The sequence below is a fragment of the Ovis canadensis genome, chromosome 2 (assembly GCF_042477335.2).
Source record: "Ovis canadensis isolate MfBH-ARS-UI-01 breed Bighorn chromosome 2, ARS-UI_OviCan_v2, whole genome shotgun sequence".
In the NCBI taxonomy this organism is placed as follows: Eukaryota; Metazoa; Chordata; class Mammalia; order Artiodactyla; family Bovidae; genus Ovis; species Ovis canadensis.
Window position 1 is genome coordinate 254318067 of NC_091246.1, and position 24244 is coordinate 254342310.

The 24244-nt window shown below is 62.6% G+C and overlaps 1 protein-coding gene and 1 long non-coding RNA gene across 13 annotated transcripts in view; one reads left to right on the top strand and one right to left on the bottom strand.

The window, feature by feature from the left end:
* Positions 1-24244, bottom strand: part of ARHGEF10L (Rho guanine nucleotide exchange factor 10 like) — a 161873-nt gene that overhangs the window by 62020 nt on the left and 75609 nt on the right. For 5 of the 12 annotated variants that reach the window (XM_069575144.1, XM_069575140.1, XM_069575143.1 and 2 more), the window contains exons 7-15: positions 22559-22731; positions 14521-14629; positions 11854-11960; positions 9431-9508; positions 8174-8353; positions 7581-7697; positions 6266-6358; positions 5334-5507; positions 570-715 (exon numbers count right to left, since the gene is read on the bottom strand). In XM_069575144.1, coding sequence (XP_069431245.1) covers positions 570-715; positions 5334-5507; positions 6266-6358; positions 7581-7697; positions 8174-8353; positions 9431-9508; positions 11854-11960; positions 14521-14629; positions 22559-22731 — 1177 coding nt within the window. Of the gene's footprint in view, positions 1-569; positions 716-5333; positions 5508-6265; positions 6359-7580; positions 7698-8173; positions 8354-9430; positions 9509-11853; positions 11961-12689; positions 13185-14520; positions 14630-22558; positions 22732-24244 lie in introns of those variants that run through there. The other 7 variants (XM_069575146.1, XM_069575145.1, XM_069575142.1 and 4 more) reach the window with 3 other exon arrangements.
* LOC138433085 (uncharacterized) lies at positions 2315-4262 on the top strand. Its single transcript, XR_011254137.1, has 3 exons — positions 2315-2635; positions 3223-3369; positions 3847-4262. It is a non-coding gene; the product is annotated as an uncharacterized lncRNA (long non-coding RNA).

The following is a 24244-nucleotide window of genomic DNA, read 5'->3' on the forward strand; positions in this document are numbered from 1 at the left end:
AAACCAGGCGCCAGCAGGGGCGGGGCAGGGGGGCTGGTGGGAAAGGCAAAGCCTCGTGCTAAAAACACTGCGATCTAGCCAGAGGAAAACCTACTTGACTTAAAGCGGCAGGGACTTGGGGGTCTTCCCTAGCGGTCCAGTAGTTAAGACCACCGGCTCCTAACGCAGGGAGCACAGGTTCACTCCCTGGTCTGGGAACTAAGACCCCACATGCCGCACGGCATGGCCAAAAATAAAAATAATAATGCTACACCAGGGATTTGGGACCTGGGCTGGACACAGGGAAGACCCTCTTGGATTTCAAAGTGGTCAAAACTCAGCAGGCTGTTCCATCCTGAGGACAGAATTCCAGGAGAGCCCACCCTGGGCAGGGGCCAGCTGTTGGCCCCCCGTGACCTCTGCAGGTGCTTCCTAGCTCTGGGGACCAGGGATATAGAGGCAAAGAGAGATGAAGAGGAAGTCGGATAGTCGGAGACCTCAGCCAGGCTCATGCGGGACCCCGGCTGGGACAGACTGCGGTGCAACGGGAGGGACCCCCGGGGTGGGGGGCGATGGCCAGGCCCGCTTACTTGAAGTTGATGTTGGCACAGACCAGCATGTCGTTGAGCAGGAAGACCCTGCGCTCCTTGGACTTGACCAGCTGCCCGCGGTCACCATACACGGTCTCCGTCAGTGTCTCACACAGGAGCAGCTGCCGCTGACCCGAGGTCAGAAGCTGGGGGAGCAGACAGAGCAAGATCAACGCCAGCATTGCTCACGGGCTGCTCCGCAGACATCACTGCGCCAAATACCCAGGGCGGTCCCTCCACGCCCAAAGGGGACCGCGGCCGGAGGGGCGAGGGTGAGGCAGGACCATGCCCTCCACCCCTGGGGACCAGAGGCACTGACCGCCAGCCCCCCAGCAGCCAGCACCCTGCTCGGGTGAGCCGGCCCCCGCCAGCCCCGCTCCGTCCCTGTCGGCAGCATGGCTCCAGGGCACAGAACCACGCGCCGACCCTGGCTCCGAGGCACGCCGTGGAGCCCCCTGGCAGGTGCTGGGCTGCCTGCCCACACCTTGGCCCCCTCGGCTGTCAAGTGGGTGACAGCACGAAAGCTCACATCGCCAAGGAAACGGTGACTCTGGCTATGTGACCTGCAGAGCCCGGGACAGGGCTCACTCAGAATTATTAAGAACTTCAAGACATTGACGGCAGAGCATTAACCCAAATGCGGGGCCCCTCTAAGTGCCTGCCCTGCGTGACGTCCAGCGAGCTGGCCCCACAGTAGGACACCCCATAGGATGGCCCCTGTCCCCATGGCTCTCGCAGCCTCAAGCAGGCAGACTCCTGGCCTGAAGGCAGGTCCTGCTCCTCGCCCTGACCTGTTGACCCGTGTCGGCCACGGGCCTCAGGGAAGGCCTCATGCGGGGCTAGGAGGGCTCTGCTGGCCAGCGAGGCAGCCCTCGGACCACGCTGACCAGGCTGAAGACCTTCACACCTCCAGGCAGGCGTGCGCCCATCCTGGGCTGGACACCAGCCAGCACAGGCCCTCCAACAAAGCCAGGGCCCGACGGAAAACATGTCTTTGCTAAGAAGGGGTTTTGCGGGGGAAGAAGAAGAGTATTCAGACAAGTTCATTCTCGTAACAGCCAACCCCCTCCTCCCCATCCTCGCAAGGAAAAGGGCGGTCACTCCTCTCCCGGAGAGAACACTCTGCTATCCTCTGAAGAACCACGGCTTTCGGGGCAGCAGGGAACCCTGAGCTACTCCACACGCCACGAGACAGCCCACCTCTCCTCGCACCAGCTCCAGTGCCCCTAGGCCCCCCATTCTCAGATGAAGGGGCAGACATTCCCGAGGTAAAGCGGCCTGCCAAGACCCCGTGCTGGCTGAGCAGCAGGGCAGGCTGGAGCCGGGCCACACGCACGGTCCGCAGCACGAGGCAGCTGGCCACACACCCTCCAGCTCCAGGCTGGGGGTGAGGGGAGTCAGGGAAAGGCCCATGGCTCCCAACACACACAAATCTCGGGGGCCCCAGGAGCCCCCATGACTGCAAAGGCTGGGCTCCCCCACCTCACAACTTCCACCACCCAGCTGACCACCGGCTTGTGAAAACACAGCTGGGACCCTGAAGACAGAAGGCCCCAGAAAGACAGCCACGTGTGCCGTGACCCAGAACGCGGGACAGGAAAGTCCCCTGCTTTCTGGCAACCACCCTCCTGCCAGTTAAGCAGATCAAACAAAAGACCAAAGAAAGCTCGGATATTGCACAAGCAGCCCCCTGCAGCCAGGTCCTGAGCAGGCACATTTTGAAACAGCCGACACGGTTCCGCTCTGGGCACACCCAGTTTCGTTTCCACTTCTCTCCGGGGGACGGCGGCGAGGGGGAAACCTCAGCGCTGGGCTCAGAGCGGCCAAGACCACGCCGGGGACCAGCTCCCCTGGCCGGGGAGGGCGCGCTGCGCGGCCACCGCCACCACCGCGCACGCGCCCCGCACGGCCCCCTGACGGCGGGAGACTCGGGCTCGGGGCTCTCGGCCCCGCTCCCAGCTCCAGACAGGTCTCCCTGACCTCCTGCGGCCTGGGCGGTCCCCCCGGCGGGCAGAGGGGAGCACAGCTCCTTCCCGAGCAGGTCTAAGAAGGCCTGGCCTAAGAAGGTGAGGTCTCTCCCAGGCGACCTCACAGGCGCGTGAGCCAAAGCGAGAGAAGCGCTCACGATGCGGAAGAGGGGCGGCGGCAGGGGGCGGGAGGCGCTGCTTCTCGAGCGTGAAGGCCCTCGGGCGGCAGCGCGCGGCCGGGACGGGGCCCTCAGGCGCCAGCGTGCAGCTGTGACGGGGCCAAAGTCGCTTTCCCGAGAGGCATTCCGAATTAGAGGGCTGGGGGCGCCCCGCCTGGGGTGGCGAGGAGGGACGCCCCCACCCCTCAGGCCCACCCTGGGCAATCCTGGACGAGGCACCCCGGGGCGGGGGCCCGGGGCGGGGGCCCCTCTCCTGCCCTATCTTTCTTCCCAGCGCTATCCTCCTGGAACAGGTGGAGCAAACCCAACTGCCAGCAGGTAACCTCGGGGGAAAGACCCGGATGGGGACTGAGGGGGCATGGGCAGCTGCTACTCAGCTGACCGGCCCCGCGTGGGAAGGTGGGCCAGGATGCCAGCTCTTCCAACCCTTGGAGAAGATGAACGAGTCTAAATTCTGTGGGACGCTTCTCCATTTCTAAATGCTGGCAACAAATTTCATCTTCTTAGAAGTCCTGTGTGGGCCCGAGCACACGTGTGCAGACTGAATTTGGCCTGAGGTGGGACCGTCTTAAGATGCAGGACCCCGAAGCTTAGAACACCTTGTCCGGGCCCTGCTCTGCGGGCCTGTGATACAGATCACAGATCACAGTGAAGGTCAGAGAGCATCACAGGCTGTAAAGCGCGGGCCAGTGGGGAGGCACTCGTGGTGACGCTCGACAAACACTAGGAAGTCCTCCCCTTGTGGCTGAAATCCCACTGACCTCAGTCACTGGCCCTAGTTCTGCTTTTGGGGGCACAGAGCCAGGAGGCTCCCAGTTTTTCCCCCAGATGATCTGAACACCTTCCTGTGACCCTACCCGATGTCCCTTCCCCAGAGAACAACTCTGTTCTTGCCAAGTGTCCTGGGGCGTAGTCGCCTCCCCGCACACCATCAGGGCCAAGTCCCACCCTCTACTGAGTGAAAGGGGTTGGAGCCCGGGGTTGGGGACCTCCCGGATGCGGGTGCAGCTGCAAGCCGTGCGTGCCACAAGCCGCCAAGGAGACACAGGACTGAAGATCACCCACAGGTGACTCCGGGAGGTGACTGTGTCTCTTGTACCAACTTTGTGTTTTAAACACGGGGTTCTCCAGGGACCGCCCTAGTGGCACAGTGGATAAGAATCCAGCTACCAGTGCAGTGGACACAGGTTTGATCCCTGATCCAGGAAGACTTCACGTGCCTCGGAGCACCTACGCTTACACACCACAACTGCTGAGCGCCGCATTCTAGAGCCACGAGCCGCAACCGCTGAGCCCTGGAACCACAGGTCCTGAGGCCTCGTATCCCAGGGTCCATGAGCCGCAACTGCTGAGCCTGTGAGCTGCTGCTACTGAAGCCCAAGCGCCCAGAGCCTGTGCCCCACAAGAGAAGCCCCCACAATGAGACCGCATGCACCGCAATGAAGAGCAGCCCCTGCTCACTGCAAATTAAAAAAAAAAAAAAAACACAAAAAAGCAAAGAATACCCATCAAAGCCAAAAATAAAATTAATCAATAAGTTTAAAAAACAGGGTTCTCTAATAGACTCATCTGAAAGTTAAGTTTTTTTGCTAGAATGTTTCTAAGTTGCAATCTCAAAATACGGCATGGTTGGTTTGTTTGGGTTTTTTTTTTTTTTTTTTTTGGTCTTTCTTTTTAAAAAATAACACTAATAATGACAAGGGCCACCTTGCATTAAGGACTCTGGGTCCGCCACTTTGCCAGTGTTCTCCTTGGCCTTGCAGAAGCCCTAAGGGTCAGGTGCTGTCAAACTCATTTCAGAGAAGGGTTTCAGAGGAAGCGACTGAGGTTCAGAGAGTTGGGTGATTCCCCACAGTAAACACCAGTGGCAAAATCCGGATTCAAAGGCAGACTCTGACTCCACGGCCCAGTCGTTTAAACATGCTACTAGGCTATCACTTCAGGCATCTTTACTGGCAATTCTACTGCTAAATAAAATCAGTTTTTATCCTAAAAATGCTTGAGCGGTAACTAATGTCGGGGTGGACGGCAGGGGTTTCTAGTTAAGACTGCTCCTCGGGATTTCCCTGGAGGTCCAGGCGCTAAGAAGCTGCCTGCCGATGCACGGGACACAGGTTCAACCCCCGGTCTGGGAAGATCCCACAGGCCGCAGGGCAACTGAGCCCTCGAGAGCCGGTGCTCCGAAACAAGAGATGCCTCCACGCTGCAACCAGAGAAAGCCCACACGGCCACAGAGCCCAGCACCATCGGAATAAATAAATAAATATTAGGGGGAAAAGAGAGGCTTATGGTCAAGGTTAGCGTGGCTCAGAGGTTAAAGCGTCTGCCTGCAATTTGGGAGATCCGGGTTCAATCCCTGGGTCGGGAAGATCCCCAGAGAAGGAAATGGCAACCCACTCCAGCATTGTTGTCTGGAGAATCCCATGGACAGAGGAGCCTGGTAAGCTACAGTCCACAGGGTCGCAAAGAGTCGGACACGACTGAGCGACTTCACTTTCACTTTCACACGTTCAAGGAAAGGTCTTTGGACCCCAGAGGAGCAAGGAGCCACCCCTCTCAGCTACCTGGAGGCGCCGGGAGGCGGGTGACAGGGGCGTCGGGCGGGGGCCGGCACCCACCTTGTTGAGGCTGCTGCGGTCACTGACGCTCTTGGTCAGCTGCTGGATCTCCGCCACCTGGTCAGCCAGCCGCTTCTGCTCATTGAGCTTCTCGGCCAGCGTCTCCAGCTCCGTGAGGGCTAGCTGCAGCGACAGCCGGTCCGGGTGGCCCCTGGGCGTGTTCTTCAGCATGTCCTGTGGGGGCCCAGGGGGAGCCAGGGCTGAGACCCCCCCATCCCAGCAGACCCTCTACTGGCTGGGGCCCCAGCCTCAGCCTCCACAGTCCCCACGGAGACCCAGCCTGACAAGGACCCAGCCAGGAGGAGCCCGAGGAGCTGGGGCCTGACAGGGGGCAAGGCCTCAAGAAAGCCACCGCGTGAGAACGTGAAGTCACGTGACTGGGTAGACCCAGCCCTGACTCACTGATGGAGAGTGTGCGGACACGAAACCCCCTCCTGCAGCCGTCCACTCTGAGGACAGAGGAAAGACGCTGCTGGGGCCCTTGGGGGCTCACCTCCTGACCCCCGGCAATCAGGGGGGGCTGTCCCAAGCTCTTGGGGCCCAGAGTGAGGGCTGACACTCTCTCGGGAAGCCTGGAGCACCAAGACCAAAGCCCTCACAGGGCCTCTCCGCCCTGCCAGGGGCCCTGAGGGCACTGGATTCCATGTGCCCCCCACTGTCGTGGGTGACTGTCTGCACCCGTCACCAGGTTCCCACCAGGGGAGGGAAAGGACGCGGTCCCACTGAATGGGCTCCACCCCGGGGGCGAGGAAAGCGCGGCCAGGGTCCGAGCCCCCGCCCACCCTGCACAGCCCAGGTGAGGGCTTTGGGTGCTGGGGCAGAGCCAGGCCTCCCACCCGACCCCACCAGGCATGCGCCAGCCCCAGCTGCACCCTGCGGGGCAGCGGCGGCAGCAGAGCCAGCGGTAGTACCGGCAGAGCCGGCTGCGGTACCTGCAGCAGGAGGATGAACTGCGGGAACCTCTGGATGGGCTTCACCATCAGCCCGTAGAGCGTGACGCGGTCGGGGCTGCACACCTGGCGCCGCTGTTGGGGGAGGCGGCGTCACTCACTGAGCGTCCTCGGCAAGAGCCTGGCACCCGGGGCACGGCTGTGCCGACCCGGGCTCCTCTCCCCAGGACCCTGGTCAGCTTCGGGCAGGAGGGAAGAGCCAGGGAGGCCCCTGGGTCCGCAGCCAGGGGTCCCTGCCAGCATGGGGTCCACACCCTTGGGGGCCTGGGGCAGCCCGTTAAGGTCTCTGGACCAAAAGCGTAATAACTAGGACCTTCAACCGTTTATTCCAGAGGCCAGGCCTCTGGAAAGAGCTGAGACCACCTTTCCCTCCACGTAAGGTGAACGGGCCCGGTCCCGGGGCGGGGTGGGCATGGGGCTTCTCACTGCCCTGGGTATCGCTTCTGTCTCCACCACACCACCCACACACCTGCCACCTTGACACCTCGGTCCCTGCAACCCAGGGACGTCCCCACCGGCCTCCGCTTCCACCCAAAGCTTCAGCGGCACCCCACTGCATGCACTATGACATCCCAGGCCCTGGGCTTGAGGCCCGGATCTACCCAAACTGAACTCAGAGGCTCTGCGCCTCTCTCCCGGGCACCCCGTGCCCAGGATCCAGCTGGACTTGCCTCTGACCTTTGCCCACCGCCCTGGTACCTGGAAGACACTCTCCCGTCTCCCTGTTTCAACCCCACCATCCCCCCAGGACCCGCGACAGGTGGCACCCCATTGAGAAAGGCCCCCATCCCTCTGGGATCTGGACTGTGGGTGTGTCTTCTGAGGCTGGGGGTCCTGGCCCACCTGTGTCCTCTGCTGGGCAGGGTCTCCGTCTGAATCATGACTGTGCAACAAGGAGGGGGTGGGGACGTGGCCCCATGGCTACCCCAGGCCTTTAGTCCTTTACAGCCTGTTCTCCACAGGACCCCGCAGCACTGAGTCCCACCTGAACACCCACCCAAGCCCAGCCCCCACCAGCAAGATGTCACGGCCCCCTTCTTCCTGTCAAAGCTTCAGATCCCATGCGGCTTACAGACCCTCTAATTCTCGACCACCCCCTTAGGGGGCGGGGAGCAGGGGCTCATCTCCCGTGGGACTGGGGATGCCCCAGAGGAAAGACAAGAGGCGCCTGGACCAGAGAAAGGGTGGACAGCGCCCCCCTCCCGAGAGGCCTCCCTGCCCCCCACTGCCCTCCCCACCGCTCCCCCGCCAGGGCCGGGCTCTGCTGCGAGGAGCCCCAGACCGCCCTCAGGCCCACCTTGAGGAACTCGAGGAAAGCGGGCTTGGTGAGACAGGCCTTCTTGATGATGGACATGGCGTTGGTGAAGTTGTTCACGTAGTCGCTATACACGTCTAGCACCATGGACTTGGAGAACTGAAACAGGCGTGGGCCCCGCCAGGGAGGGTCACACCGGGGCGAGGGGCTGGGCGGGGAGCACGTCCACCCTCCCCGCGGCCACGGCCCTCCGCTCCCGGGGGTCTCGGCTACCCCGGAGGTCAGGACACCTGCCACCCAGTGAGGGCAGCGGACAGGGCACGCGGGGCGCAGACACCAGGTCACGGGGGGAGGCGGTGGCGCCGGGGAGGGGCGCTGCTACCCTCGGACCCCGCGGGCGTGGACACACCCCGCGGGCGTGGACACACCCCGCGGGCGTGGACACACCCCGCGGGCGTGGACACACCCCGCGGGCGTGGACACACCCCGCGGGCGTGGACACACCCCGCGGGCGTGGACACACCCCGCGGGCGTGGACACACCCCGCGGGCGTGGACAGGGGAGCAGGGAGACGCCCGTCAGGGCGGCGGCGTGCGCCTCGGCGGGGCCGGGGAGGGGGGCCTGGGGACACCTACCGAGGCCACGAAGAGGTCGCCGATCTTCTCGGTGGCGTCCCACTCGGCCACGCGGGAGGACAGGGCGATCTGGAACACGGAGTGGCAGTGCAGGATCTCCTTGACGCGGAAGAACACCGCGCGGCACTTGCGCGCGCTCAGCGCCTTGGGCTCCATCTCCATCAGGGGGTTGCGGTAATCCTAAGGCAGCGGCGGGCGGGTGAGCGCCCCTGGGCCGCCGCCACGGCCCGCAGGGCCCCGGGCGCGCTCCCCACCCCGCCGGGACGGGGTGAACGCAGCACGCCGAGCCTTTCGACCGTCCACAGCCCACCCGTGACTTCGGCGGAAGCGGGGTTTGGGGGGGACGCCAGCCTGCAGGGGGCGCCACGGAGGCAGGCCCCAGGGGCTGGCGCGGATCGGCTCCGCCGCAGCTGAGCCAGTCTGCCAGCAGTGGCAGCGGCGTCACAGCGAGACCGAGAGCCACGGTCTCCAGCAGGCTTAGACAGGCCCGGGCTCTGGGCCCCTCCACTGGGGATCCACACTCGGCAGGGGAAGGGAGTGTTCGGAGCATTCTCCCACCCCAACAATGCCCTCCCCGGGGTCCTTACAGACAGCCCACAACATCCCGGAGTCGCTGTTTCAGGAACGTAAACTAAATAGACCAGGCCGGCACACCTTGGCCATGCAAGGGTCTACTCAGCAGTTCCTGGGCATTCTGATGGCAAGGGAGGGGGTGAGGCCGACACCCCACCCCAGGAGCCCCCAGACAGACGGTGGGGAGCTGTGGCCCCTCCCCCGGATCCCAGAGGGACGAGGAAGCAGGATCGCTCCCAGGCACCAGAGGGCCCACAGTCGCAGGTCCAGGCCTGGGGGCACAGATGGTAAAGAACCTGCCTGCAGTGCAGGAGACCAGAGTCAGATCTCTGGAGCAGGATGATCCCCTGGAGGAGGGCATGGCCACCCATGCCAGTATCCTTGCCTGGAGAATCCCATGGACAGAGGAGCCTGGCAGGCTGCAATCCGCAGGGCCACAGAGTCAGACGCAACTGAGCGCCACGGGACAGACCTCATCTCACTGAACCCCAACATCGTTTCAGAAAACCGAGTCATCCCGTGAGCACCAAGGCACCTGAAGTTCTCAGTGTCCCCCATTCGGAGGTCCTGCTGGCCCCACAGAAACACTGGCTTTTGGCTCCTTGCCTTGAAAAATGCCCACAGCCTCCAAACACTCCTTGTAACACGCCCCTCGTGGGGATCCTGAAGCCTCTGGAGTCGTACCTGGAGGACCCGCTTCAGAGAGTCCACGTAGCTGCCCTCGCTCTGCACGATGGAGCCAAGGATGTGCCTCCGGACCACCTGGTCAGGCAGAGAGCATGGTCAGTCAGCACCCGTGCCAATGGTGCCAAGGGCGCCCGGGCGAGCACCGGCTGTGGGCGGGGCACCAGGAGATGGGGAGAGGATCACGAGAGCCAGCGGAGCAGCAGGAAGCTGTCTCTCCCAGAGCCACGCCTGGTCCACTGGAGCCTGGCAGCTGGCACACGAGCCTGGCAGGCTGGCATCACCTCCCAGAGCCCCTCCTGGCCCACTGGAGCCTGGCAGGCTGGCCCACTGGAGCCTGGCAGCTTGGCACCACCTCCCAGAGCCAGTCCTGGCCCACTGGAGCCTGGCAGGCTGGCACCACCTCCCAGAGCCACTCCTGGCCCACTGGAGCCTGGCAGCTGGCATCACCTCCCAGAGCCCCTGCCCACCCACCCCAGACAGGTGCCCGTGCTCCCCAGATGGCAGCATGTGGTCCGGGGGCGTGGGGACTCCCAGGTCCTGCCTGGCCTCTGCACGCCCATCCAGGGATGGGGAACCACCATGCTCCCCCACAGGACGGGAGGCCTCCTCTGTCTCTGGACCACCCTTGTACAGAGCTCTTTCTTAGACGGAAATGAAATCTCAGCTCCCGCCACTTACAGATCTGATCCTTAACCGACCCCTCTCCCAGAAGACAGTCCTGAGCGTGCCCCCCCCACCCGCTCAAGTGGATTCTGCTTCAGGCTAAGCATCCCAGCCCTTCCCTTCCCCTCTCTGCCCACCTCAGCCCAAATCAGCGCCTCCCCGGGGGCAGCCCAACCAGCACCCACTCAGGAAGCCCTCACGTGGACACGGCAGCACACGGCGGTGGGGGCGGGGGCGGGGCCTTTGCTGCACACGGGGGTCCCTGGACACTGACTGAATTGCTCTGCGGTGCCACCTGGCTAGCGGGGCTTTTTAAAGCCTCCCTGGTGACCCCATTGTGCAGCAAAGCTGGGACAGGGCCTATGAAAAGTGTCATAGGTGAGCGGTATCTGAGGGGGGAGCCTGCCCACCTTGGCCCAGGGCCGGGAGGGAACCCCCAGCGCGCCCCCGAGCCATCCTGAGTGCGGCGGTGCAGGTGCCCCCCACCATCCCTCCCCATGCTGGGGCACCCTGTGCCTGTCTCCCCACCGCCCTGCCTGGCCTGGGCCTGACTGTGCCCCCCACGCCCTGGCTGTGTGACAAGCCAGGCCACCGCCCCGCAAACGGACGCTCTGTCCAGGACTCCCAGTCCCCAGGGGTGCCCAGAGCAACCCTCAGCCTCCGCCTGCTGACGTGGGGGGCGGTCCTATGCACCGCAGGTGGCCAGCAGCGCCCCTGGCCTCTCTCCAGTAGACTCCAGGGGCCCCCACCCCCAGCTGTGAGCACCAAAGCATTGCCGGACATGGCAAAATGTCCCCTGGGCGCAAAGTCACCTCCGCTGAGAGCCACTGGCCTAGAACAACTAACGTTGCTGCTCCAAGAAATGCAAGAGGCTCCCGACCCGGCCGACACCAGAAAGGGGAAGCCCGGCTGCTGGGCGAGCAGGTTGGGGTCCCGCCTGGCTCTGAACTCTGACGGTGACTCACTGCACCAGGGAGGAGGCTGGGGGCCACCGCCCAGATGCTGCCAGGGCCCCAGCAGGAGAAAGAGGGAAGGAAGGAGGCAGACGGGTTCCCGAGACAAGAAGTGTGGCCAAATCTCTCATTTTCAAAAGGGGTGCAACACCAGGATGTCCTGCCAACGCCAGCCCGGCCAATCGCTCGATGCATTTGCTGCCCCAATGCGTCTTGCCCAGAGCCCTCATGACCAGAGGGAGGCAGGGTCGCCTCCCAGCCTCATAGAGGGGAAAACCAGCCATGGAGAGGACCTCAGTCATGGCTCTGCCACGCGGGGCCCCAGGGCACAGGCGCCCCGATCTCGATGTGACCCTCCGGGAGAAAGAAGACACCACCCAAGAGCCAGGCTCCTGGGAAGCCTGCAGCGACTCTGGGGTCTGAGCTGACGACAGGTGGGCAGGCGGGGGCCCAGGCGTCCCCAGGGTCCCCTCTGAGCTGGGTGAGCTCAGTGCTGCCCAGCCCTCTCTTGACTGCGGCCACTTCTTCCAACGCCTATGCTCTTTTAGCAGGAGCTGCGCTGGCTGCCTCGAGGCTGGGCAGCGAGGGTGCCAGGGGCAGCCCCGCCCCACCTGGCACGGCAGCGCTGACCCACGGGGTCCACTGTGGGCAGCCTGTGTGGCAGGTCGAGTGGGGTCCCAGGAGGCCCTTGCCCAACTGGGCTCTGCCACTGACCGTCACCTCCCCTTCCAGACCCAGACGGGTGCGGCCCCAGGCAGCAGGCTGGGACCCGCCATCCCTGGGGACACCCGCACCCCCACAGACCTGCTGCGGGGTCAGGCCAGCTGGCATGGGGCCCAGCTCCGGGGCTGGGGGTTTGATGTCCGGAACGCTGACCTCCAGGAGCCCCATGTCCTCCTCCTCCGAGTCACCTGCAAAGGGAGCTGGGCTAGTGACACTTGCTGGGCGAGAAGGACACACCTGCTCAGACTCCAGGAGCCGGGGCCGCCCCGCCGCAGCCCAGGGCCCTGGGACAAGCAGCTCCTCAGAGCGCCTCGGGGGTCCAGCCCTCCTCGCATCCTCTGGGGAACAGCCTGCCCGGACACAGAGGTGAGGCGCAGTGGAGCGGGGCGGGGAGAAGGCCACAGGAGCTCAGCTCTCAGGACCCACTCTGCCGAGTCCCTGTCCCTGCTCAGACCCGCCCGCTTCTGCCTGCCAAAGGCCAGGCCGCCCATGTCCCCATCACCAGGCACTAAAAATAGTTTTCTTCTGGACGCTGAAAAGAGGGAAGAAAGCAAGCTGTGAGAACAAGCTGTTTGGCTCTGTGTTTTCATCTTTCCCCCCACCAAAAGAGAGATCCAAAAGGGAAAAGGCTCAGCTGGAGTCCAGCAGAGGACGCGGACGCGAGTGGGGGCGGCTCTCAAAGGGCAGAGCCGGCAGACAGAGGCTCGGGCGGAGAGGCAGAGTCAGGCAGAGCACAGGCCCAGGACCAGCAGACATGGGCCCAGGGACACGGGGCCCCGAGCGGCAGACATGGGCCCAGAGACACGGGGCCTGCGGCCCTGGGAGCCGGGTCAGCAACTGGGGTGGCGGGAGGCGGCGCCAGGGAAGCGGGAGGAAAGGTGCCCGGGGCGGGGTGGGGACGGGCTGGCGGGCCTTACCTGAGCAGGAGACGGAGGAGGAGGAGGAGGACGGGCCGCGCCCGGCCACAGGGGGGTGGGCGCGGGGGAGGGCCCCCTGCCTGGCCCACATGGCCCCCTGGGCCCGGCCCCGCACCCAGCCCGGCCGCCCGGCCCGCGGCTTCCTCTTCCCCCACGCGCCCCGGGGGAACATTCTTGGCCGGTGATTCGAGCCAGCCGTGGCTATTAATAACGTCTCTGGTGGGAGGGTCACTTTAGGAAAGGCTCTGGGCTTGCAGGCGGGGTGGGGAGGGCCCGGGGATGGGGAGGGTGACCAGGGACCGTTCCGGCCAGCCAGCCTGCCCGCCCCGTCCCAGCTCCAGGCCTCTCCGGGTGTGGAAGGCCTCCTCAGCCCAGCGTTCCCTCCCTGATAGGGGCCGGGGCTCCCCGCACAGCTTGCAGTCGAGCACATGCCGTGGCGGGATTAAGCCCGTTTCACAGATGAGGGGAAGGACCGGGCAAGATCACGCGGTCAGGAGGCCGTGGCACCACGGCGGCAGCCAGGTCACCGAGACGTTGTCCCAGCACCAAGCGCCTGCTTTCCGGGGCTCCGCCGGGAAGAAGGCCTGCTGCAAGGGGCGAGCAGCTGTGCTGGGTTCTCCCCACGCACTGCTTGGTCATCCCCCCGAGGCCCCCCGAGATACAGGCCCGCCCGATCAGCCCCAACGTATAGACGAGGAAACCGAGGCATAGGAGGCTCACGTGCACAGATTTCAGGAGGGTGCAGAGCCTCACCACCCTCCCTGGCGTGGACGCCCGTGCTCACGGGGCCCTGAGCCTCACTCCAGCCAGAGGAAGCCTCTTCCGTCCCCTCCACACCTGTGTGTCCCCAGGCAAGACACTCACCCACTCTGTGCCTGTTCCCTCATGTCCAGGTGGGAACAAGACAGCCCTCTGCACTGGTCTGGTGCTTATAAGGATTGAATGAGAAACTGCAAAGCTCTTAGCAGGGTGCCTGGCACCCCAACAGACACTCCGCACATGCTGACTTCTTGAACGTCTCGTTCTCCCCACCTCCGGAGTGTCGCCCACGCTGGTCCTTGGCCAGAAGTGCCCGTCCCCACCCTGTGCCTCTGCCCGAGAGACCTGGGCCTGCTCCACCTCTGCTCTCAGCCCTGATCTTTCATTCCCACGTTCCAGACTCACTTCGCCACGCTCTCGCCATGGTGCCCCACCGAGCAGCTGCCACTTCCTGTTGCACGCCTGCCCCCTGCACTGTACCGGGCGCTCCTGGGGACAACTCATCTAACAGTGTCCCTGCGCTCAGCCTGGAGCACGGCACTTAGCAGGGCTTCCATGAACGCTGGCTGGTGGAGAGACGGGTGAATGGACAAAGCCACATTCAAAGACGAGGTCGGGAGGGACTTCCCCGCTGGCTCAGCGGTTAAGACATTGTGCTCCCCAGGCTGGGGAGCAGGGTTTGATCCCTGGGCAGGGAACTAGATCCCGCAAGCCCCAACTAAAGCTCCCACGAGCTGCAACTAAAAAAAGATCCAGCTCGCCGCAAGGAAGACCTCACGTGAGTCAATGAAGATCCCTCATGCCACTGAGGGATGACCCAGCTGAGCCAAATAATAAATATTGAAAAAAAAAAACGATGAGGCCAGGTGAGTGTGAGAGGCAGGAGGCTGAGGGCAGGGACGCTGAACGGAGAGGCCCATGGTCCCCAGGAGAGACAGGGCCCGTCTGCTGGAGCCTGGAAAGCAAGCCGGCGCCTGTGGGGATCAGGCCCTGGCCCCACCATCAGAGGAGCCCGGAGACCCGGTAACCTCGCCCTGCGTGCCTGCTGGCCCAGCCTGCCCCGGCGCCTTACCCAGGACGTCCTTCCTGTGCAGAAAAGACACTTTGCGCATGACGGCGATCCGTGTCTTCTCCAGCCCGTCCTTGGTCCCGCTCTTGGCCGCCTTCATGAGCTGGGTCATCTGGGCAAAGGCAGAGGGGCTCGTCAGGGACGCGGGAGGAGGCCTGGGGACACCCGCCACCACCCAGGGCCACTGGCCCGGGCTACATACACGGGGAGCCCGGAGCCTACCCCCTTCCAGGGTGCCGGCAGCTGAGGCCAAGGGCGGGGCCGCCCCGAGGCCTCCGGGAAGGGGCTCACGTCGTGGGGGGGCCTCCCTGGGATCACCCTCTTAGGGCAAGAGGACTTCCTCACCCAGGTTCTTCCCTTGGGGGTCCAGTTAAGGACATGGTGCAACACGGGGGAAAAGCCTCAAGGCCTGGAGTCCTAGGCCTGGTTCAAGTTCCAGCCCCGCCGCCCCCCGGCCACCCGACCCTAGACGAGACACTCAACCTCCCTGAGCCTCAGTTTCCCCCAACACCCACCAGGGCCTGAGGACTGAACGGACAGTAATGGGCGGCACAAGTGCCCGGGCTCCCTTCAGGGCTGACGACGACCACAGCAGCTCCCTCCACCCACTGGGGGCACGCCTCCCCGCCCCCCCCCCCCCCCCCCCGCCCAGACAGCCACGCTTCTGCTAAGCCTCTGCCTGGGAACCGGGGAGTCTGGGCGCCACAGAGCCGGGCACAGCTTCCCAGGGTGGGCACAGGCCCGGGAGGGATGGGGTTGGCAGCCTCACCTCCCCTAACCCACTGCCTTGTCCCCTCAGCCCGACCACCTCGCCCCCAGCAAGGCCGCTTCCCCAACACATGGCCAGTGCTGGAAGTTTCTGCAGGGCAACCCCGCTGCCCAACAAGGCAGCTGCCAGCCACACATCACCACTGGGCGCCTGAGAGCTGAACGGTGCAATGGAGGACCTCAAGTCCTGGTGATACTTAACGTTAATTAACTTAAACATGCAGAGCCACGTGGCCATCATAATGGACAGCGTAGCTCTAGGAAACCGCCTCCTCCCTGAAGCTCTCTGCTGCAAGTGGGAAGCACTCGTCTGGGGGCCCTGTTCTCTGCCCTCACTATCACCACCCTCCATACCATCTCCTGGTCCCCACTGTAGGGGCCCTGGCACTTCTCAAGGGTCTGGGCCAGGAAGGCTTGCTGAACACCCAGTAGGCGCTGAGGCTGCAGGCTTTCAGAACGAGCCAACTCTCTGGAAATAAGCAACAGCCAGCAGGGGTGGAGTAACGCTGGGGAGGGAAAGGAAGCTCCCAGGCCCCTCCCTGCACCTAAATGTTTTGACTCTAAAGCAGTGATTCTCGGCCTTTCGGAGAGATGGTGGGGGTACCACACGTGCCTGTGAGAATCTAATGAGAGAGACATACGCTGACCCCAGAAACTGCACAGAGATGCCCATCCTCCTCTAGGGGGTCATGACTCCCAGATGGAGGCCTTGGTCCAGGAGCCCAGTTCCTGTCTCAGCAGAGAGCCATCGTGGGGGCTGCCCTAGGAATCCCCAAAGTGGTCTTTGGGGGAACCATCAGAAGCTCTTCCTGGGCAAAAAAAAAAAAAAAGCAACAGGCAAACATGCAAGAGGCATCAATCTACTGGGTCAACCTGCCACCTCCACCATCGCACAGTGCTGAGGACAGGGCGACCCGGGCCGACTCAGGGGACAGGCCAGGAGAGCACACTGGCCCGCACACCGCCCTCCACCATCGCACAGCGCTGAGGATGGGACAGGCCGGGAGAGCACGCTGGCCTGCGCACCGCCCTCCACACACTCTCTGCCACTGCTGGGCTGAGGCTCCCTGAGAAGTCACACCTGCCCCCGCCCCCAGCACGGGCTCCCAGAGGGGCTCCAAATAAGGGACCTGCAAACTTTAAATCGCCTCTCTCCCTTCTCCAGAGACGCCTCCCGTTCTGAGGAATGGGCTAGGCCACAGGACGGAGGGCGAGCAGGCTCTGATTCCTACAGACCCAGGCTCTAGTCCCAGCTCAGCAGCTGACCGCTGCTGTGACCACCAGCCACTCACCGGCCTCACTGATGCTAAACAGCAGCGGTAGGATGGCGGCCTCCCAAGAGCCCGGGGAGAAAAGGGTCAGACACACACGTACCCTCAGTCAACACGCTCTGAGCTCTGGGGCAGCGCCCAGCACAGCACCGAGCAGCGGACAGATCTGAGCTCACCCCCGCTCCCCCGCCCTGGGGGCCGGCTCTCTCACTGCCACCATCTCACTGGCAAGGAAGCCGAAGCTCAGAGAGGTCAAGAGGCCTGCCTGGGACCACACTGTGAGCCAGGGGCAGGACTGGGACTCAGATCCAGGCCTGCAGGGCCTACGGCGCACAGTAGCTGCTCAGTGAATAGAATCCACCGCTGTCAGCAGCATCCCCCTCACGCTGAGGCAGGAGTCCCAGCTGAGAAGCAGCGCTGAGGCTTCTCGCTCTGGCCTCCTAACCCCGGAGCTCTCTGAATGGCTCAGAGGGAGAGGAATGTTAAACATCACCAACAGTCACACTTTTCAAGGTGTAACCCAGACCCACCTAGCCAGAGTCATCCCATCTGCAGATTCCCGGGCCTCGGCCTGGACTGGCAGAACCAGGCTCTTCGTGGGTGGAGCTTAGGAATGTGTGTTTTTCAAAGCACCCAGGGGATTCTGCGGGCGCTGAAGTTTGAGAGCCCACCCAGGAATTCCCATAGATGGATAAGGGGTCACTGAAGGGTGGAGAGAAAGAAAGGCGAGGACGTGGACAGGAGCAAGCCAGCCGGCAGCGTCAGCCAAGGCAACGGGTGCGAGGCGCCAACAGGGCCCGGGGCTCGAGGCATCCCACCCTCTGCGGCCCCGGCGCCCCAGGACTAGGAGGGACAGGCAGACGGTACCTTACAGTCACACTTGTGCTTCAGCTCCTGCATGTCTCTGCCCCCGACTCGGAGAGCCAGGATGTCTCTCTTAGTCCTGACGCATCTCTCCTTTAGCCTAGTCAGGTCTGGAGAAAGCTGGAGCCCCGGGCGGCCAAGCAGAAGGAGCAGGTGAGGGGTGGGGCAGGCAGCAGAGCAGACACAGGGACAGGAGAAAGGAGACTCGGGTGAGGCCGCGGAGAGACAGCTGGCGGCAGCGGGACGGGGGCCTGGGTCCAGTGGGCTGCTGCCGGGGTCAGCTCCAGCAGCGTCCAGCCTGACATGCCAGCCAGCTGGGGGTCGGGGCTCAGGAGCTGGGGGCGGCAGGGGCGGACAGCCCAGGCCCCTTCCCAGCGCTCAGAGGACAGGGGCTGTGTCTCCGTCATCTCCCCATCCGGGGGGCCCAGCGTGGGGCTCCTGACATAGGAAGCTCTTGGTGAGTTTCTGAGATGGAAGGGTGGTAGGTGGCTGGCTGGGTGGGCGACAGACAGATGGTGGATGGACAGGCCCACAGATGAATGGATGATTCTACAGCTGGGCAAACGGGTAGAGGGACGGACGGACACTCATAAATGAATAAAAACGTGGATGGATTAGTGAGTGGACGGAAGCAGTGCTTTGCTGGTGAACAGTCAACCAGTGGGTCTCCAGGAAAAGCGCCCTGCTTTGTCGTATTTCCACGGTGCAAACACGCGCGCCATGGACAGTTTCAGGCTGCCGATGTGACGTCACTGGGCGTGAGGTTGGGAAGGGATGTGCACATTTGGTTTCCGCGTTCTTACGGGCTAGGACGAACTGGCTGGTCACTTAGAGGAAGGGTGGACGGACACAGGGAGGAGCAGCTCGGGGCAGGGGGGCGGGCGACTGGATGGAAGGACAGGGGGCTGACTGGTTTCGTACTACCTGGGGAGATGGACAGAGATGCGCGAACAGACAGCCACTCAGATGCGTGAACTGCAGGAGCAAGGGTGGTATTTGGCAAAGTGCAGAGAAGAGCAAGACTGGAACTTAGAGGAAAGCAGAGGGACCCAAAGCCCGAGCGAGAGGCAGGGAGGCTGCTTTCAAATCTGCTCCCGCTTAACAGCTGCAGAGTCTCTGCCTTGCTGAGTGACAGCTTCCTCACAGGTAAAGCGGCCATAGGAACCAGCTCATAGTATCATTAAGAAGGTTAAACGGACAAAGCAGACAGAACCTAGAGCTTAGTGAGTGTTCAAAAGAATGGAAGCTGGTATTATTGGACGGTCTTTCAAAAACTAAGTGCCCAATATTTGTTGAATGGATGGACAGTTGGATGGACGGATGGACGGATGGATGAATGAATGGACACGGTATTTTCTTTCCAACCCAATGTGATGCTGAGTTGGGCTTCTACCACTTACGGGCTGCGTGGCCTTCACCACATCATTTAACCTCTCTGAGCTTCTGTAGCTTAGGTTCTCTGATCCTAACAAAATGAGACTCTTTTTTTTTTAATGAGACTCTTAAAGCAAATGATACCGACCACTCTGAGGTCTCAGGAGCAATAAATGAAACTGCTCCGTAAGCTGAACCACACTGGGCGAAGGTTCGCTATTGATATGCAAAGAAGTAGCGGGCCAGGGAAAGTCCCGAGAGTTACTCAGACTCCAAAAAAACTGGAGTCCTGTTTTATCTGCAAAAAAGATTGACGCGACACAGTCACGAAGGCCCTGGACCTCCGCCTCTCTGACCCCGAGGGTCAGAAGGACTAGGTCAATTGCAGCAGCCAGATGGGAGTCGACCAGCTGAGCCCCCAGCACACTCTGCGGCCCAGGCTTCTGACGGCCAGACCACGGCCACCTTAATTATGAAGAAGTCCCAGTCAGAAAAGCGTGCAGTGCAGCTCATTTCACAGCTGGAAAAGGCACCTCCTGCTGACCGTGGCCCTCGCGAACCGCGAGCAGGCTTCCGCTTAGGTCTGGTCAGGGGCTTCTGGGAGTCATGCTGCAGACCCTCAGTCATTCTCTTTGGCAACAGTCCGCCCGGCGAGGGCTGGCCTGGCCAGACCCCTGCAGTGGGGGCTGCCCTGGCCCTTTCACAGCTGCACAGGGTGCCAGGCCCGCCAGGCCCCGAGGGCAGGACTCAACACAGCCCAACTCTGCTGCCCGAGGCCCCAGAGCGCACAGCACGCAGGCAAGCAGAGGGCCCTGGAGACACGCAGCGGCTGCCGCGTGAGGTGTGGGGGCAGACGCGCCCCCGCAGCTCAGGAGGGGCTTGGGGGTCTCTTGGGCAGAGGTGGCTGTTAGAGGAAAAGCCCTCCACCACCCGCAGGGACCTGCTCTTCAGGGAGCAGGTGGGCCGGGCCCAAGGCGAGGGAAGAAGGCCTCGCGGTGAGAAATTGCAAGAATGCTGCCCTGCCATCTGTGCTGAGGAAGAGCTGGAGGGTGTGCGGGACAAGGGTCCACAGGCAGGCCCCCAGGGCCCACCTGGGGCCAGGCCAAGCTGAGGGCTCTCCCAGCATTTCTCAGAGCGCTCTGTGGGCCCCCGGCCACCTCTGGGGACCCAGGACTGTTAAAAAGCAGGTGGCCAGGCCCCATCCAGCCCTGGAGCTGGGAGTGAGGACCCAGCGTCTGCAAGTTCAGCCACCTGCCCCCGTGATCCCGATGCCCATGGGAGAGGCCAAACTCTACATCCCTAGCCTCCTGCACAAAGATGGCCTGACGCTTCCCCTTGATCCCCAGCAAGAAGGCAGGGGGCCAGGAACACGGCCACGGGGGACTCGGAGGGACAGCCAGAGGCTGAGGACAAGGGCTGGCCCAGGCCTGGAGTCCCACCTGCCCGCACTCTCCACAGCTGTACTGGGCACACAGGGCCCACCCTCCTCTCAGGAGGCTCCCCTGGGGGCGCATGGCTTCACACCTTGCAAGGGCAGAAGCAGGAAGGGGCCCGTTCCCCAGCTCTCGCCTGGGCCATTCCTCCCACCAGGGACCCCTCTCTCCTCCGGCTCCTGCCCCCCGGCTCCCAGCCGCCTCCCTTGGAAGCCTCCTGTGATCAGGCCCATCCAATCCGACCTGCGTCGGGCAGGCAGCCAGAGGAACGCGGGGAGCCGCGTTCACAAAAAGGCCTGTTTCATGTTCACAAAAAGGCCTGTTTTCCTTCATTTTTGACAAACCATTTGGACTTGGATCTCCTCTAGAGCACACGGATTCCTGGAGCCTGGGTCAGGTCTTCCTGCCCCCAGGCCCCACCCACACCCTAAGAGGTGCCAGAGATGCTCGACTTCTCTGGCGCCTTCTCTGGTGATTGAACTTGCAAGAGGGCAAGGCCGCTTTCTGTGGCTCTGCCGTAGGGACCGGCCAAGAGGAGACCGGAGCCCAGGGGACTCCTGCTCAGGCCTGGCTTCCCGAGGACGGGGGCGCCCTCCTCATCTGAGTAAAGTCTGTCTGAGGAGACCGAGGCCCAGGGGACCCCTGCTCAGGCCTGGCTTCCCGAGGACTGGGGCGCTCTCTTCATCTCAGTAAAGTCTGTCTGAGGAGATCGGGGCCCAGGGGACCCCTGCTCAGGCCTGGCTTCCTGAGGACGGGGGCGCCCTCTTCATCTGAATAAAGTCTGTCTGAGGAGACCGAGGCCCAGGGGACCCCTGCTCAGGCCCTGGCTTCCCGAGGACGGGGGCGCCCTCTTCATCTGAGTAAAGTCTGTCTGAGGAGACCGCGGCCCAGGGGACCCCGGCTCAGGCCCGGCTTCCCGAGGACTGGGGCGCCCTCTTCATCTGAGTAAAATCTGTCTGAGGAGACCGAAGCCCAGGGGACCCCTGCTCAGGCCCTGGCTTCCCGAGGATGGGGGCGCCCTCTTCATCTCAGTAAAGTCTGTCTGAGGAAACCGCGGCCCAGGGGACCCCTGCTCAGGCCCTGGCTTCCCGAGGACGGGGGCACCCTCTTCATCTGAGTAAAGTCTGTCTGAAGACTCCTAGGTGTGGGTGCTGCTCTGGCCTGCACCCCTCTCCCCCAGGGCATCCCCAAACTGGGAAAGGGGCGGGAGGCACTCTGGAACATGGAGTTGGACGCCGCTCATAATCCAGCCCAGGCCTGAGGACCCTGCCTGGTCGCTGCCCTCCCTGTGGCCAGGACTCGCTAACACCTCAGCCCACTTGCCTGCCCCAGTCTTTTCCGAAAAGGAACCTGCGAGGGACCCAGTCACCTCCAGTCAGGCAGGCCTGTCTCAGCGAAGTGGCTCCCATTAAATCCCAAATCTCAGCATGGATGCAGGCTGCCTTTCAGTGGCTCCTACAGAGCAGAGGAGCCTGGCAGGCTACAGCCAGTCCATGGGGTCACACAGAGTCAGACACGGCCTGGGGACCACACAGCAGCAGTGCAGAACAGATCGGGCGGGCACGGCTGTCACAAGAGCGGAGGAGCCAGGCAGTCCACCCTCTTGGCTTGCGTGGCTGCTTCCGTGAGGTCAGCAGAATGAACTATGTTCCAGGAGGAAACACCAGAAGCTACCAGCTCATGGCTGGCACTTTGAAAGGCTTTGGAAAAGAAGTCCCCTGGTGGCTGTCTTAGCCCGCTGGGTCACCTCCCCAGGGCAGAGGGCTATGGGGTCTAGGACTGATCTGAGAAGCAGAGTTGAATTGATCCACGTGCGTGCTAACTCGCTTCAGCCATGTCCAACTCTGTGCGACCCCATGGACCGTAGCCCGCCAGGCTCCTCTGTCCCTGGGATTCTCCAGGCAAGAACACTGGAGTGGGTTGCCATGCCCTTCTCCAGGGGATCTTCCCGACCCAGGGGTGGAACCCGCGTCTCTCGTGTCTCCTGCACTGGCAGGCGGCTCTTCTCCACTATGCACGTGTCAGCTCTCATCCATCAGTCAGGCTGCCCAAGCGCAGCGATGAGGAGGACTCTGAGCTCGTGAGCATCCTTATCAGTTGCGGGGTCTGCCGCAGGCGCTGGCCACGCCCATTCTCAGCACAGGCACTGGCCACGCCCATTCTCAGTTCGGCCGCTGTGGCCAGCCAGCAATACGGGTGGGTGGGTCGTTTCCTGTCGCAGGATGCCCGCGCCACTGCTCTCTCCCCTCAACACCTTCCTGGGAGTCACTGAGGCTCAGCTACGAGTCTCAGCCTTGGCCCTCACCACCCGCGGATGCCCCCTCCCTTCACCTTGGGCTGGAAGGACACTCGGTGCTTGGTGGGCTCTGCCTCTGGCTTGGCCTCCTCGCCTGAGTCCTCGCTGTAGCTCTCGAACTCGCTGGAGCTCCAGCCTAGGTCCTCCGGCTCCCGGGGCGCCCTGTCCTGGTGCACATCCTCGTAGGGCTGGTTCCTCTCCGCCTCTGCTGGCCAAAAGACGAGGCTGGTGAGCGGAGGTCCTGAGGCCAAGCCCAGCAGGCCCAGTTTCTGAACTTGGGGGCGGGGAGGGCATGCAGGCAGCGGGGTGGGGGCAGTCAGGGTGGACCTCTAGCTCTGCTTCCTGGTCCATAAGCGGGGGGCAAGGAGAACACAACATCCACCCCGCAGAGTGAGAAGGCGTGAAAAATGCAGAGACCACAGGAAATGCGCCTGGCACACAGCAGGCCCCACAGCGTCCTCCTGGCGGGAGAGACAGGCTGGGAGTCTGGAACGTGTACGCATGGCTACATTTAAAATAGGTGACCAACACGGATCTACTGCACAGCAGAGACGTCCGCGTTCCATCCCTGAGTCGCGTCCGACTCTTTGAGACCCCGAGGACTATGTAGCCCGCCAGGCTCCTCTGTCCATGGGATTTCCCAGGCAAGAAAAGTGGAGTGGGTAGCCTTTTCCTTCTCCAGGGGTCTTCCCAACCCAGCGATGGAACCCGCGTCTCCTGTACTGCAGACAGATTCTTTACCGCTGAGTCACCTGGGAAGCGCTATGGCACAGACAGCTCTGCTCCACACTTTCTAATAAGCTAAATGGGAACAGAAAGTGGTCAAGAACAGGTACACAGGCGTGTGTAACTGAACCACTTTGCTTCACACCTGAAACTAACGCAACATTGTTAATCAGCTCTGCTCCAGTAGAAAATGAAAGTTAAAAAAAACAAATTTCTTCCCACTATTGGCATCACCTTTCCAGGATCTAAGTGCTCATCCTGGGCCTCTTTGGCATTTTTTTAGTGGAAAAGAGAAGACCTAGGACCCAGTTCTGACTCAGGCCCTCAACTCTGGCTCCAGCACCCTTGGGGGGAGGGACACGGGCAGTGAAGATGGTCTGGACCATTGAATGACTGGGGTCCCTCGCCCCAGATCTGAGTTCCCCGTGAGGCTCCATGAAGGTCCAGTAGGGGGCGCACCTGGCCCATCATCCAGGAGTGTTCCCTCTTCCACCGACTCACGGGAAACTGGGGGACAGAGACCTCGGAGTCCTTTGGCCTGGAGGGACAGGCGCCATCAGGGCCCTCTGTGGCCCCTGTGAACTCGGGTTTGAGATGCTGCTTCCAAGAAGGGAAATCCACTTTCCTGGGCCCAGAACGCAGGGCCTCAGCCTAGCCTCCACTTCACTGACGGGGTTCACGTCCTGGGCTGTTGCCTGGAGAATAGCTAAACCACAGGCCACGCAGAAGTGAGGCCAGACTCCCAAAACTGCACGAAGGTGAGAATGCTTGCTGTCAGCTCAGAAGAAAGCACTGGAATGGGTTTAAAATTAAAAAAAGAAAAAAATCTGCTCAGAAACCGCACATACTGAAGGGCTGAGAACTTTGGTTTTCAGAGCTGTCTCTGCAAAATGGGGATAATAATAAGCTGAAAGGTGAAGGAAATAAAAACAGGGATGAAAAGCCCTTAGCCAAGAGCCTGGCACGCGGCAGGCACCCAGCAAAGAGCAGCTGGT